Source organism: Nestor notabilis, unplaced genomic scaffold, assembly GCF_000696875.1.
Source record: "Nestor notabilis isolate BGI_N333 unplaced genomic scaffold, ASM69687v1 scaffold24850, whole genome shotgun sequence".
Lineage (NCBI taxonomy): Eukaryota > Metazoa > Chordata > Aves > Psittaciformes > Psittacidae > Nestor > Nestor notabilis.
The window spans coordinates 9,277-25,575 of NW_009911003.1; the positions used below are offsets into that span (position 1 = coordinate 9,277).

General features: G+C 40.9%; 1 protein-coding gene across 1 annotated transcript in view; it reads right to left on the minus strand.

Annotated features, from left to right (window-relative positions):
• Window positions 1-16,299, minus strand: part of LOC104404291 (nuclear pore membrane glycoprotein 210-like) — a gene marked incomplete at both ends in the record, with an annotated part of 29,724 nt that overhangs the window by 8,777 nt on the left and 4,648 nt on the right. The window contains 8 exons of the mRNA XM_010012688.1: window positions 1,798-1,904; window positions 2,232-2,424; window positions 3,617-3,790; window positions 4,970-5,191; window positions 7,290-7,435; window positions 8,737-8,935; window positions 12,126-12,281; window positions 15,896-16,033. Of these exons, the coding sequence (XP_010010990.1) occupies window positions 1,798-1,904; window positions 2,232-2,424; window positions 3,617-3,790; window positions 4,970-5,191; window positions 7,290-7,435; window positions 8,737-8,935; window positions 12,126-12,281; window positions 15,896-16,033 (1,335 nt within the window). The remainder of the gene's footprint in view (window positions 1-1,797; window positions 1,905-2,231; window positions 2,425-3,616; window positions 3,791-4,969; window positions 5,192-7,289; window positions 7,436-8,736; window positions 8,936-12,125; window positions 12,282-15,895; window positions 16,034-16,299) is intronic.

Below are 16,299 nucleotides of genomic sequence, written 5' to 3' on the forward strand. Positions count from 1 at the left end.
ACATAAACATGGAACAATGACCACGACATCTTAATATACCATCTATTAGATTTTTATACTTCTTTCTTACAGACAGAAATAGAAGTAAGTATGGACAGGTCTGAAAGCAGAATATAGCAGTCCAGCTTCAATGCTTTGGAAACAAGCAAATTACCTCTTTTAAAGAAACAACACATGAGCCTATGTAACTGTAGCTGAAGTGCTATCTACAACTATTCTTCAACTATTAAACAGATTCCTCCTGAACCTAAACACAGAGACTAGAACTTAAGAGAACTCTGATGCCATTTCACATCTATATATCCCACTCTGAAATACAGTAAAACTTCTCTGAACTAGAGACAAAGTTTAGAGAATTCACTTTTCTAATTATCTCTAAATGTAAGAAAGAATGGTGAGTATTAGTTTAATAAAGCAGAGCACAGTGAATTACAAAATGAATCAGAATAGTTTGGGTTGGGAGGGACCTTCAATACTAGATGAAGTCCAACCCCCCTGCAAGAGCAGGGACATCTTCACCTAGGTCTGGTTGCTCAGAACCTGATCTAGTTGATTGCAGAACCTCTCAAGAGAAAAAAAAAAAGATACAGAACCAAGTATCTTCGGTGGCAAGGTAACTGTGCCCCTAATTTTGACTAAGTCAAACTATTCAGTGGAAATGCATCTACACCATGCTTCCCAACAAAAGCAGATTGTAAAACCTCACTAACAAGACAAGAACCAACTGGCAATACAGATCATCTTCCAAAGACATTGACCATGCAGACATACTGACCATACCAAACTCAGACATGCTGACAGAAATCTAGGCCATGGAGTATTTCCCATTACTAACGCCCATCTGTTACATGCTTGGAATTAAAAATACTGTAACCTCTAGCTCCATATTTTACTCTTTGTCTCAACTCTATTTTCATGGCTCATGATTTAGAACCACATATAGTCAAAACCCACTTAAATCCTGCTTAACCAAATTAAACAGAGTTTCAATGTAGCAGAGCAGGACAGGTGAAGAGTTAGTTACTTTACACATCAGGTTGTTCCACAGGCTGAAACGTGTATTTATATTCAATTAAAAGAAGTGAGCCAAATAGAAAATTGCCATCTGTTTACATCTGCCTTCTTTTTCATCATCACTACTTGTTGCTGTTGTACTTCCCTATGCTGAGTACCTACAAACTCAAGTATTCCCGGGAGCGGCTAATGACTCGTAGAAGTGGAGCCTAGGCTCAGGGCTGGCACTGTACAAAACAGTTGTCTCTCTCTTCTACAATATCAACATGAGACCAAGGGAAAAAAAGAGTATTAGTCAGAGCCCAGATTCTACTTATGGTCCATCAGGATATCAGCCAGCGTTTGCTTTGCTCATGCAGAACTTTTCTACCCAGTTTTGCAGTGAAAAGAATACATTTACTTTCCCCAGTGACAGCTGCACTAAGCACATGGCTGCTTTGGTGAAGGACAAGCAGCAGAGATTCACCACTCTCTGTTAAAAAACCTAATTTGATACAAAACCAATTGAAACAATTCTTTGTAATCCTCTTGCCCAGTTGGTCTGAGAAAAGAAAAAAAAAAAGAAAAAGAAAAAGGAATTGAATGTTTTTGCTATGAACAGCAGCACATAGTGCAGAGGAGAGCAGGAACACCACAGAAACCTCGTGGCATGGATCTGTCTTCAGAATCAGCTATGGAGCTGCCTTATTTTTACATTACTATGCACTGAGAAAATAAATCCATAGGGACACCCTGCATTAAGCATCAGAGGAAAATGCCAATAGCAAACAGAGTTCTGGGTACCGATGTTTTGACTTTTGCTGCCTGGAGATGGGCTTGCTGGTATCCTGCTGCAGCTACAGAGATGGTGGCTGTTCCAGACTCGTGATGAACTGCAACAGTTTGTAAGCCTAGAATCAAACAAAAAGTCAAAGAAATCTGATTATGGGGAAGAAAAAGGTGAAACATACACTGCTAATCTCTTCCACTACCATTCTACACAAAGATGTTCTCTCTGAAGGCAAGTTCTAGGTGTTGGGTTTGTTTTTTTCTCCCTGACCCCCACCCCCGCCTTTTCTTTTCCCCTAAAGAGCGCATTCTTAAAACGCATGTTGAGGATAAGCTGAAATATGACTGCAGATTATATTAGTTTCTTTGATCAAGTTCAGACATTATCAAATAGATTTAATCCTGACCTTCTTCAAATCAAGGAACATTTGTGTTTAACTAATTCGTACCATGCATTTTCTTTTGACCACTTCCATCTTCTTTCAGAGTCAGCTCCATCGGCATATCAGGCTCAATATTAGCTAAGGATGGTTTTGATGATTCCCAGGTAACACTGAGAGAGCTGAAGTTATCAAACGTACTGCCCTGTTGGTCATATGCAGCCAAATCCAGTACTGGATGGCGATAATTTGAAACAGGAACCTGAAAAAGAACGAATACTTTCACCTGAACAGATACGAAAGGATTTTTTCAATCGTTAGAATATTTTTTTAATGTATGCCAAATTCCATGAGATCTATTGTGACATTCATTACATGAGTAATGGTCATTAAAATGAGTCATTAATGCAAAGTCATTAAGCTGTGCTTCAACTGCCAGGGTTTTTTTCTGGGGTGGGAATTTCTTTAGCCAGTGAATTACCTTAAAACAAAAATGGAAGGACTCAGTTCAACTACATTGTCTTTGGACCTTCAACAGATAATGAAAACCACCACTATTTGTCAGAAGACATAGCTCAAAATTCCAGTGTTCACCTTGTGAAATCCATTAGCAATACCAGTGTACTGATGTAGTCTAACTACATGTAGTCTAACACACAGCGGAACTAGAGCTCTGAAGTGACGTACAATACACAAAAGTCTCCTCCTCATCTTGTCATTACATAGAAGTTACTTAAATGATTCACCAACAGCGATTCAACACATGCAGCTTTATGAAAGTAGGGTGGCTTTAAGATTTGCTTGGTAACATCAACATGACAAAACAGAAGGTTTACTCAGCAGCCAACGTGTGCCAGCACTCATCAGGGTACAGAAGAAAGTTCTTTCTGCTCAACAATTTACACATATGCATCATGCATTTATTGTGACTCAGACTTGCAAAGCTGAATACATTTGATGTTATGGAACAATACTTGCTGCACAGGCTTACACAAGTATCTTCACATCAGCAGCGTTTGTGCCTTTGCTAATCATACCCACAAATGTACACTTGTGTAACAATACATATATGATAAAATACGTCTCTACTCAGCAGAAAGTTACTATCAGAATGGAGTGGTACAGAGAAAAGTAACTTTCCCTAGAAACAGAAACTTTTCCTGAGATAAATTTCTTTTTCATTAAGAAGGGCCTCCTCACAGTGCCGCTTTTGTAAGAAGCCACCATCCAAATGCTTTTACATATGCTCCTATTTTCTGGTAGTTCCCTTTATAAACCTGACCGAATAGGAAGCCCCCATTCAGCCTGCTCTCTGCCAGAGCAGACAGTGTAGCCCACAACACTAGTTACTGCTACTCTTGCAGCAATCAGATGCTAATTCTGTATGGGGAGGTCCAAACACTGCTTTTTAAGTTACAAGAATACACTCTTTTCCTGTCCCCTCTCAGGCTTACCACTTGCTTGTTCTGTTGCAGCAAGGGGCAGGAGAGATCAAGCTGAGGACTTCCATAAACAGCAGTCAAAGTGAGCCGGGAAGGGACAGCACAGATGAACTTCACTCCAGAAGACCCAACCACTGGAAAAGGGTTGGTGATTGTGGGGTTGTTTCCAACCTTTAAGACAATAACCTGTGCAAGTATGAAAACAGGCAAGTGAGGAAGGAGAAAAGACTACTGAGTTCAGGCATGTTCTATTTCACTGATCTCAGAACAAGCAAGCAAAATTTGGACTTTTGGGAATTTACAGCACCATTAGGACACAGGAAGATGTAAAAGGAGGTGCATATTTCAAGAACAGTTCTATACCATTACCAAATCACAAGTTTTACTCCTGTGAACTTCTAGGTATTCATGTTTATTATTATCAAACTTCATCCAAACAACACATCTTTTGTAACTTAAAAAGCTAACAGGCAGGTGTTTTTCTCAAAGAAGTGAGCATACAGCAGCCCAAAGACAATATTTATAGTCACCTCAGTGGGTTTAAATATATCTGCTGTTTAATTTACATTCCTTTTTCAGCCCTCAGCAAAACAAAGTGGCTAAAAGCACAGAGAAGCCCATCTCAGAAGGCTGAGGTAGCTCCTTTACCTGCCTTACCCACTCATGCACTGGTATGAGCCAAAGCCACGCACTCAAAATTTGCACTTACAGAAGTAGCTACACTTTGTACAGTGTCCACTGGGGAAATCAGTTAAGCAATTTGGCAGCCACACCAAAACACTTAGGCCTTGCAGAATTACAGGAGAAAAAACATTAAATCAAAGCTAAATGCTTTATAGACTGGCCTGGGCGAGTAAAGCAGGATAAATCATTTCTGTATGTCAGAGAAAACAAGACCAGGTGGAAAATGACTACAGCCACTACCATGATGACTGCACAAATATCACAGCAGTAAATTCATATGGCTGTCGTTTGCCTGAATAAACAGCATTACACTGGAAGGTAACTTGGTTAAGAGGAGCAGGGCAGGCAGTAGTCAGTTTACTACAGAAACCTTCTGCTATGATCTTATTTATGCAAACTGAAACTGCACTTATTAGGATGTTTAATGCGTTCTACAACATAAGGTTTCTGTGACTTGGCTTTATATTGCAATAAACCCACCATAAACCACTTTATAACATAATGTTATGAAATGTTCACTCTAAAATCTGCATAAACAATGTACTTACCCAGGTTCTTCACCGCCTTATTATAAGAACTACTTGTGATATAAAAGGTATATGGTATCATAAATCTGCCTGAAGCCTGCTCCCAGTTGACTCAGCTTGATGGAAGGCAATACAGATACCTTCCAGCACTTACTTGTTCCCCCAGGCTTTTGCAAGACACTCTAACCCAATGCTGGATGTTATTTCGAGATGTAGGAGGTCCAGATAAAGACAGACCAACACTTTCTGCATCCTCAGCGGTGACATTCCTGAAGAACTTTGAAGGTTCTTGTACCCATGCTCTAGGTCCTCCTTCAAATAACATATCTTTAGAGGAACCCAAAGTCACTAAAGCAACAGTTGGAGGATCAACAGCCTGTAATGAATGAATTAATTACAAATTAATTATTCTACTTACATACACCTTGGTTGTACTTTGCAAGAGAAACTTCCTTCTTAATGGACAAGCTACCTTTGTTACTCTGATTAGGCTACCAGTTTTCCCACACTGTGCTCTGTAAGCATGCTTATTTAAGAACAGTTGTACCAAAATAACCAGCATCACCTACAGCTATTCTGCTCAGTTGGATCACATTCAATGGAACCTGCAGATCCAATCGCAACCTCTTCATGAAGAATTATAGCAAGAGAAAGACCCTTAATCTACTCTTCCCAGCACACTCAGTATTCTACTACATTTTCTATGTAGGCAGTACTTTAAATGAACAAAATAATGTCAAGGTTTAATTTCACTTAACAGTACTTTCTCTGGCAGTTCTGTCCTTGTCGTTATTCTCCGACACAAGTTTTTTCCTGAAACCTCTACAACAAATTCCACATTGATGTGTATCACCAGGACAGACGGTGCTGTTTATCATCACAAAAGTTAACTTGACAGTTTAATACACCATAACCATTTGTAGCTTGTGTTCCACATCATCATGTTACTTAGGTGTTTAGTAAGAAGGAAACAGCAGCTAAAATACAGGATGGTTCAAATCATTCCCTAGGTACATTTTGGTAGGAAGAGAGAGATGAAAGGGCTGGCATAAAACACTCTTATCCCATTTACTCCTGGTTCTATTTGTAATATAAAGGTAAAAACTATCAGATTTAGTCTCAAGAGTCTGCCTGCCCTTTCACTCCTGCTCATCCTTCTCCCACTTGTTATGTTGTAATATTATGGTTTTAAGTAGCTCTCTGATGGAAAGATGCTGCCTCCCATTTCTGGGCATCATAAACATTCCATTCTGCAGAAAGGAGGGGAAAGATTTTTTATAATTTTTTTTAAGTGCACTTAATCTACCCCCTCCCTGTCATCATGTCCTGGCTCTGTCACGTACCCAGAATTATTTCACTTTATACCTGGCAAGCAGTGTTACAACACCTCAAGGAGCTTTGCCAATAAATGTGAATGAGGCCCTACCTATGAAAAATTCCTAATTAAAGGGACTATGCCTGCCCCTCACATTGCTGCCAATAACAGAAAGTTTAGGATGTCTCAGCATCAATAATTATAATAATTCAAATAATTATACTCAGCTATCTAAAATATTTGATAGAAAAGCATACTGAAAAAGCAAAATCATCTTTACAGTCACAAATGTGTATGATATGCACAAACTTTTGTCCCAGGTTTGGGGGGGAAGCTATGGCCAAGTGTATTAAGAGTTCAGCTCTGCATATTCAGTGCTAGGTCTCTGAAGATAAGGGTAACAATAAGCAAATTGTCTCATGTTTCCGTATGTTGACCCTGTACTCAAGGTTGGTTCTTCCTGTTTGCTCTAGTGAACTGTCCAACAGTGAAATAACTTTCTCTATTCGTATTTTCACAGCCATACAGGCAAGCCAACTTTGCCTTCATGCAAAAAATTAGGTTTCTACTATGAAAGCAGAAATCATAAGGCAGGCCTGCTTCCTTTTGCCATCACGGACACAGAATTGTGACTGCCCCCTCATCACCTTACTAAGCCAATTGTTAATCAGTTCAAATTGTCAGTCAAGAAACAAATTATTTGAGTCACATAATTTTTCACTCATCTAGAGTCTGCTGAAAAGGAATTTAGTAATTCAGGTGTGCTGTGCAGAACAAGATTCACATCCTCACTCAGATGAGGTTGGCTCCTATTGCTACCCTGCATGTTTCTTCAGATGACAGCAACTGTGACTCTTTTGCCAGAAGTCTGAAAACTGATCAATGATAACAAACTCATTTTCCACTTCAGAGGAACCTGTGAGTTTGCTATCACACAACTCTGTCCTCTACAGCTGGCTTGCAGTGTCCATGTAGTCAAACTCAACTGTATATATGCTCCACTGAGAAAGGGTTAAAACACAATTCCTCAAAACAGTCTATAAAATTTTTCCCCCCTCAGGTTTTTAAACACACTCATTACATAATATCAACTTGCTATTTGTCATCTGAAAGCATTTTAAGTGATGGATTGCTTTAGGAACCGTGAAACAAGACTTACTTTTAATGGTAGATAAGCAGCAATGGTGATGCTGGCACTGAGGTGGACGTGACCATGGGCATAGCTGACAGTAAGTGTTGTGTATCCTTGAGCTTCAGCTTTCACCCTGACTCCACTACAAAAATCAGCAGTTGGCTTAAGCTTTCCTGTCAGATAAATTAAAAATACATCAATACATATCTGGAGGGAAGTGCCCAAGCATTTTAACACAAGTCCACCGTGGCTTCTCTCCACAAAAGCATTTCCACCAGAAGTCAGCAGAGATCTGTTCTCCAACCAAACAGGGTAAGGATGTTCACTACTGTCTTTCATCTCAAACCCGACACTTACTGAAGCATCCATGTCTCTCAAACTTCTTTATTTTCACACTGTCCCAAACAAGACATGAGTCTTTACTGTGGTACAAACCAACATAACTTCTGAGTATTTCCATCCTAATGTTCTAAAGTGAGACTGGCTTGTAATGAAGCACAAATAAGCCACACTGCTTAGACCAGCTTTCTTGTACAGAACAACTTGAACTGTAGGCAACAGGTCATTTCTCCAGGTGAAAGTAAAGTATTTTCATGAAGTTCCTCTGCTTACTTAAAAGGCCATTTCTGGGGTTTGGGAGAGGCCTGTTTCTTTTTTCAAAATAAACAGAACAACAGCATGCTATAATAGTGATGTTTCCAATAGCTGCCTCTCAGGCAAACAGATGGTCCAGTGCAGACTAGTTTTACTGGCTCAATAGCACAGGGAAGAGCTTCCATACAAGAGACACTTGGAAAAAACTCATGGTACACCTGAATAGCGTATTGAATCCAGCAGACACAGGAACAAGCACGTTGCTCAGTGTCCACTTACCCCAGGAGCATTAATGGCAATCTTTAAATATCACATGCACACTCCATACTCTTAATAAACCTGACAAGAAACAGTTCTTAAAGCCATGAGCTGAACAATGACAGAGCTTTGGCAAAATTTAAGCAGCTGATTGTCTTAATTTCTTGTGAGCAAGGAATGAACAGTGTCTTTCTAGCACTGAAAGTACTGCTGGACAATTTGGGCAAAGCAGTTATTAATCTTAGTGTTCTTGTAGGTCTTCCAGTGCTACCTCAAAACACAATATACATGGACCCCTCTTATGAGAAAACCCATCAGCTCTATTACAGAAGCATGTTAAAAATACTAAATCAGTACAAAGACATATGGGAGATTACACATTATCCAATAAAATAATTGCCAAAATGCTTTCAGAGTTGCCCAAAACATCAAAAATACCCAAGGGAAGTTCTGCATAAAAAATGTAAATACACCCGTGAAAGAAAACTACTCTGATCCCCACCTCTGCAGGTAAGCCCCTCTGTGGGAATGCTTACACAGCAATTGAAACAGGGATTCAAAGGAGGTGTGTGACTTCGTAACATCTTACTTTAACTTTCAAACAAGGAGGAGGTGAGCTCACCTTGAAGAGGCCGGAACACACCACGGTTTTCTACTTCCACAGCTAGATCGAAGTGTGAGCAGTCACTCAGCGGGACTATCTCACCCTTTTCAACATCCATCAGGCCACTGATCTTCAGGGGCAGCTCCAATATTTGGCCAACATATGCTTCAACTTGACATGGTGTGAACTCCATCCCACTAGGTTCAGTTACGTACACCTGAAGGAGGAAAGAAACACAGGACAGATGTATGAACACAACCCCACAAAAAGGTGCCAGGGGAAAAAAATAGACTTCTTCATGCTCTCCTTATTTTAATTATCCCTACTGCTGACCTCCCTGCGATGGCTGGGAACAATCCTGCTCAGATTCAGCATTGCTTTTGTGTTTACCTGCTGCAGGAAGATCTCAGAAAGGGCCAGGACATTAGCTTGGTGATCCTTTCACTGCTACTTCTTTAATTCTCTCTTCTGCTTTGTTGAAGTGTGGGCTAAGTGGTATGGTATCTCAGGAGGCACTGTAACCAACTGGGACGGATCTAGGACCCAACTTGGACTTCTGCAGCCTGTTTGGGCTAGACCTGAGGGAGTTCGCAAGACTTCCAGCCCCACCACTCACAGCAGCAGGTCTGCAGAGGTTACTGGAACTAATGACTCAAACACTTCACAGAATCCTGTTTTGAGTTGGAAGGGACCTTAAAGTTCATCCAGTTCCAGCCCCCTCCCACGGGCAGGGACACCTTCCACTAGACCATTGCCTCAATAGCTTTTTTTTTTCCCCCTCTCTCTTTGTTGTATTTCTGTTGCAAAACATGTTTAAAGGTGCCCAGGGCTCCATGTTCCCCCACAGTAATATGTCAGAAATCTAAAATAAGTGAAGAAACATCTACTGCCTAATCTAAATGTGAGTCATACTGTTGAAACCAAAAGGATTACTTTCAGAAATAAGACCAGGAGAAATAGATCTTCCATGCTGATACAGCTGGTATGCTGAACAAGCCTTCACTGTATCATTTGTATTCCAATTTGCTGCTTTTCCATTAATAATATAGAATCCACCACAGTCCAACTGCGTATTTTGTACCATCACGATCAAAGCTTTTCACTTGCAATATCTTAACTTCCTAACCATCTGCAAATAGCTTCAGGATAGACTACTGAACCATATGGTAGAGAGTTAAATCTGTAATTCTTGTGCAACATAGTGAACTATTCCAAAGACCCGCTCACTGAGGTCAGTAAATGGAACTCTGCAGTTAGTCTACAAAGAATGCAAATCCTAACACAAGCACAAAGGCATTCAAAAATAACCTATTCAGATTGTGCAATACACTGCTCTGAAAGCTTACATGGAGAGAAGCCTTTTTCTGTCTTCAGGCTTTGACTTCTGTTTGAGGATAAGAAGTTTTCACTGAAAAATCGTCATTCCTGGTAGCTGGTAACTGTCAGACTTAAAAAGCAGCATCCTGGGCTGTCCAGAGAATAACTCCAGAGCAAGCCTGTAAACTAAATTCCACACAAACTTCAATTTGTCTCATTATTTTAAGTGTCTGTTATTTTAAGCATGAAGTTTAGTACCTCCCAAATCCAGTTTGTAGAACTGAGCACAATACCTAAGCTAATCTGCCCCTCAAAAGCTCCAGCATTAGTAGATGCAGCTGTTTCAAGTAAAATTTGGTTAGAAATATCTTTCCCAAAACACAGTTAATTAAAAATCGAGGAGATACCTGCTTCCATAGCACTCCCTTCATTATGGGACAGACTTGGCAGCCTTGACCAAACACATCTTTTAACACTTTTGTCAAAAGGGACTTTGGTGCCACAGCAGTTCAGTACAACGACAGCAGTGCTGCACATGGGAGTGCTTGAACATGAGGAGGTATTTTGTATAGTTAATGTGTGCATATTTGATGCAACCCACTCGTTCCTCATCAGCTGCTAAATTACAGGCATGTATCCTGGAAGGAAGGTGAGCTGCCCCAGGGCTCGCGAGACACGCTTCCTAAAAATCAGCTTCTCTGCTCCCTCAGAAACAAAGAGCGTCACCTTCCTAAAGCCTCAGCCAGAGGGAGGTTGTTTGCCAGCCTCAACAGCATCCGCTCGGCATAAACACTCCAATTTCACTCATGACCATGCAGTCAGACACACACAGCTGCTGGCTCCCAGGTGAGACGCACGTGCTCAGGACACCATCACTTGGCTTTGCTGAGGTCAGAAGCAAGTTTCCTCTCACTGGGAGGGTGCTGAGGCGCTGGCACAGGGTGCCCAGAGAAGCTGTGGCTGCCCCATCCCTGGCAGTGTTCAAGGCCAGGTTGGACACAGGGGCTTGGAGCAACCTGCTCTAGTGGAAGGTGTCCCTGCCCGTGACAGGGGGGTGGAGCTGGATGAGCTTTAAGGTCCCTTCCAACCCAAACCAGTCTGGGATTCTATGATTCCGTGTCTGGTTTCTACTCCAATGCTTAGGTCTTTGCAAAATGCACAGGGTCAAAGCACAGATTAAAATGCCTCAGTTTGTGAAGGCAGCAGAGTACTCCTACTTCACAGTAGCAAACATACATCACAGTAGTACTACTTAGTTTCTATTCTGTGATATTACAGGTCTGGCAGTTCTTAACAGCTTGACAGAGTAAGCACTGACACAGTTTCATTAAGGAAAAATATTTGTGTCCAAAGGACACAAGGAGATACTTCCAAATCAGTAAGATTCTAGAGAAAACTATGTAAGATTGTAGATTTAGTGTCTTAACCAGAGCAACTTCTTCACCTGCCTTTGCACACTCTTCCCTGTGAGGTCATTATATACACTATTCCTGTATTTTCTTCATTCTATACCACACACTGATCACCCTGACCAGACCATCAGAACAGGGTATGGCTCGCATAGAGACCACAAAATCCCTCCTGGGAGATGTGTTTTCCATTCCCATTCTCTCCTATTTTCCCTGAAAACATTCCTTTTCTCTTGGCCAGCTTTGGTAGCTAGATTCACTAAGTGGCATTGTTTTCATTTCAGCCTCTTCTCCAGGCAGGAACACCCTTGCACATCTTGATAGTATTTGTCATCCTTTTATATTAAAGGGAAAACACCCACCTCTTACCCTGTAGAATGCATTGTTAGTTTGGCCAGGCCAGTAGTAAATTACTATTTCCTTCTTGCACTCAGTTTTCAACAAGAAAAAAAGACTCATCAAGGAAATCAGGAAGGGCAAATCTGGGAGTAAAGTTACTACAGTGCAGAAAGCCTGAATCCTCCAGGCACAAACTCTGAAACTGATGACTGAGCCTGCCATAGGCAGGCAGGGAAATCTCTCAGGAACATTCTGGAAAGGGGAATGCCTATGGCATTGTCAGTTTCTTCACTGTTTCCAAAAGCCATGTTGAAGAGTGACCAGGGAAAAGAAGAATTTTACCTTCATTTCTCCGTGATGCATCGAATTCTGAACATCAGTTGCCCGAATAACACTGATGCCAGTATCACTTCCAGTTGTCATTACTCCTTTGGCACTCACTGTAGCAACTGCCTGGTTAGAATAGGTCCAGCTGAAATTTCCACTTCCACCATGAGCCTAGAACACAGAGAGAAATCTTTCAAGTATTTTATGAAGTACATGGTTCTCACGTTCCTTAGCTGTCAAGACTTTGAATATCTTGCATGAAAACCAGGGACACACTGAGCAACAATAGTGCTGTTACTGAGGAAGTACAAACAAAATAACACCTCAGAACTTTTAAATAAGCAAGGTGAACTAAGAGATGAAAAGATTATTACCCTTCATTCAGTTTAATTTCAGCTTTCTTCATGCACATAGCCTCTGTGCTCACCAGTGCTGCTAACTCAGATATCTCTCTCCCAGCTGCAGAAGTCTGAAGCTCACAACTCCCTGTGATTGACAGTGCTCTGAGTCAGCAGAGCATTTCCCAAATCAGCACATCAGAGGCCTGGCACATGGGGTCATTGTACTGCTGGAAACTCCCACTGTTCCTCTGTTTCTGACAGCCAAAGTGCTGATTTGGGGGCTCAGAGCTGCTAAGCTGACACTGTACCTACTCATCTCTTTCAATGGGGACTATTAAGGGATAAGAGGAAAGAAGGTGGGAGGCAGGGGAGGGAATGAGGTGAGAGGAGGGAAAAAGAAAAAGAAGTCATTCTCTTCTTGGCTTTACATCTTCATTTTTATGCTGAAAATCAGCATCTCTACTTGCAGCTATTCAAAGACCATCTTGCTCCAGCAATGATCAGCCATGGAATGAGAGACAGGCATGTACAGAAACTGCCAACTCTTGCTGTTAGCACTGCGAAAGTCTGCAACACAGACAGGCTACACTTCCACACCAGCTTGGCAAGGAAGGACTCCATAACTGCCAAACTTATGAGCTCAGGGTTATCATGCAGATTCCCTTAACAAAACCCCAAAACAAGAAGAAAAGCAAGCCCCAGCCTCTCCCTAGAGCTCCCAACTCTTGCAGAGCTGTTTCACAATTGGAAGAGCTTAAGTGAGTGTAATTATACTACAAAAGGATAAAAACTAGTTAGTTGATCTGAAAGTCCACATTAATAGAGGCAAATTATACTACCCACTGTATGAGCACTCAGCAGCCAGGATGAGATAATATCCGTGACAGGTTCACATTTTATGACGTGAAGGGCAAAAAAACCCATTTTGCCCACACAAGCAGAGTACTGTCCTCCTCAATGTGCAATACTAGTGACTGAAGAAACATAATCATCGCAATGCTGCAAAATGTAGAGGTTTTAAACATCATTATTGGGAGCTATAGGAAGTATCTGTTGAGACAAATATGGTGCAGAGATGTATACTGAGAACAATGCATTTTCAAAGCAAGTTTAAAGAATTAAAAAGGACTTTCACACTCCAAAACAGATTTCAAAGTTCCATCAGAGTAAGACAAGGGTGAACATGGGAGCAATAAAATGTTTACATGTATTGTTTTCATTTCTCTGACTTCCTCAGCATGTGCTTTAACCACTTCCTAATTAAAGTAAAACTGAACAAGATGATAAATCTTGTCCAGAAGGATGGTGTGGAAAATAAATCTAAATTATGCAGGAGTTCAGCTAATAACTTTTACCTGGTGAGGAGAGGAGGGAAATATCAGGACAGTCATTTCCCTTTCTCCTTCCCATGAGCATGTGCACAGCCTGATGACAGAATGAGCAGACAACACAGTAGATAAAGGGGTAACTATATGTGACAGAAGGAGATGCACCGGATGAGGTGAGAAATGTTTAAAGAATGTAAAATTTCAGAATGTTTTGTAAGGATATTTTCAATTAAAACAGGGACATGAGCAGAAAACTTCAAATAGAAATACCCAACTGCTAATAATTCTATGGAGTCACATCTCATTGCCACACAAATCAGAGGCATTCATTACTACATTTTTCTCTCTAGCATTCACTCTGCACTGTGGAGAGAAAGGGTAAACCAGCTTCTATTCAGTCTAATCATCACCCAAAGTATCCAAAGCCTGTTAGCTGAATTCCACTCCACAAACTGCTACCAGTGACAGTGATGCCCTCACTAGGAAAAAATAACCTCCACATACTTAATTTCTCAAAGATGACACTTCTCTAATGTAGGGAAGGAAGAAAGGCAGGAAGGAAATGTCCTTTAATTATTTTTTTCTTTCCTTTTTTACTTGCAACAGAAGCCATCTTATTAGCACAAATATGAACAAAGCAACCAACGAAAAAGAAAAAACAGCTGATAAAGTAAAACCTGAAAGTCATTCTGACACCATCTGGAAGGAGTTACTTCAGCTATAAACAGAACTGGGCTAGATCCAAAAATCTCTTTTGACTTATTTTCAGAAAAAAAAGTCTATTCACCAATTTAAAATAGCCTGACTCAAGAGCTGTCAAGTAGGAGGCACACAGCAGCCTATCAGCAGTCAGACTGCGTGCTACTTTGAGCAAGCACTAGTGTTGAACCAGCAGAGTGGGAAAACGTTCTCAGCTTCAGTAAACACAAACTAATGTAAATGTTGGGATAAAAACCCATGTTTTCAATGAAAAACATCACCGTAAAGTAAGAATCCTGATGAAATTTCTGGTGTAACACAATGTTCTCTAGTGAGATATGATATACGTGAGATAAGGTGAGACAAGACTAGAATTGTAGAAGAGGTGGGAAACAGGAAAACACATTTACCTTCCCTTAAAACTTGAGCAGCAGTTATGATAAAGTACTGAAAATGTGGTTATGTACTTAGAATTTTCACCACACTCTGCTGGTGTGGCTGGGTATAGCATGAACTGAACCAAACTCTCATCCCACAGAAAGTACAGATGACAGCACTGAACTCACTGGCCTTAACTCCAGATTTACACTAAAGAATGCAACTTTATCCCTATGAGATTCACTTCACTTCAGACACCAGGTGTCCTGCTGCCTCTTTTTGTATCCCGCTTACTTGAAGACAGACCCAAAACTCAGCACTATGTGCTAAAAGGGAGAGGTGGGAACTGTGCATGAAAACAGCTGAGTGCAGGGTCCGGGTATAATTATACTGGGATAACAGCCTGGGCCGCGAAGCACAACGCTCTTTTCTCCAGCCAGATTATACTCCTGAAGCATATGCAAGGATTTGCACCATGGGAGCAAAGACACACATAAGAAATGTAAGACAAAAGTCCCTTTAGAAAGGCACACTGTAAATGAAGCTGTGATCTCTGCCTCCCTAACTCTTCACTAGAAGCATGAGATGTGTGGCAAGTGAAGGATACTGATGTCACAGGTTGAAAGGGCGCTGCTCTTTCATCTTGTTATGCCCTTTCTGCAGTCACTTCACCCATACTTGCATCCATTTACAGTAAATAGCGGCCTCTAGTTATTACTAGGAGGTTTTGTACCCAAGATGTTTTCTGTAATTCCAAACCACTCTGTGTGTCTGTGTGCAGCACATGCACGAAGGAGAATGGAAGTGAATGAAAGACAAGAGGTGAAAGTCAGTGGGGTTTTTGTTTGTTGGTTTCTTGGGTGCTTTTTTCAAAGTAGACATTGAGTCATGTAACTAACATAAAACACAATTCCTCCAGATAAAGTTTTAGTTATCACTGTGCCTGAAGTATCCAAAGCCAACTCTGCAGAAGCGGTTATAGGCTTCTCTGTGCCTGCTTGAGGAATACTTCCTGCATGTAGAAACTTCTTCAGCATACCTGTATGGTGTACTGGTAGACTCCTGCTTTGGGCTGCCAAGGAAACGTCAAAATGCTGGGGGAAAGAACTATGGGAGCATATATTTCAATATCTTGTTGGTTTTTCACTGGAACTGGTAATGTACGGACACCTCCATCCTACAAAAAGCAAGAGCACAGCATTATAAATGACACCAGAGGGCTTCCCAGAATTAATGTTTAATCCTGTTATACAGACAAGTTGTTGAAAACATCTCAGAGAGAAAGGAAAGCAACTATTTAGGGTCACTTATAAACACTGTTACTTGTGAGCAAATAGCTCACGGCAGCACAGTGTGCTATTGTATTAAATGAGTAGTATTCCTATGGAGATACAGGAGCCCACATTAATTTTAAAAGCAAACAGCAATAAGAAATACACTCTT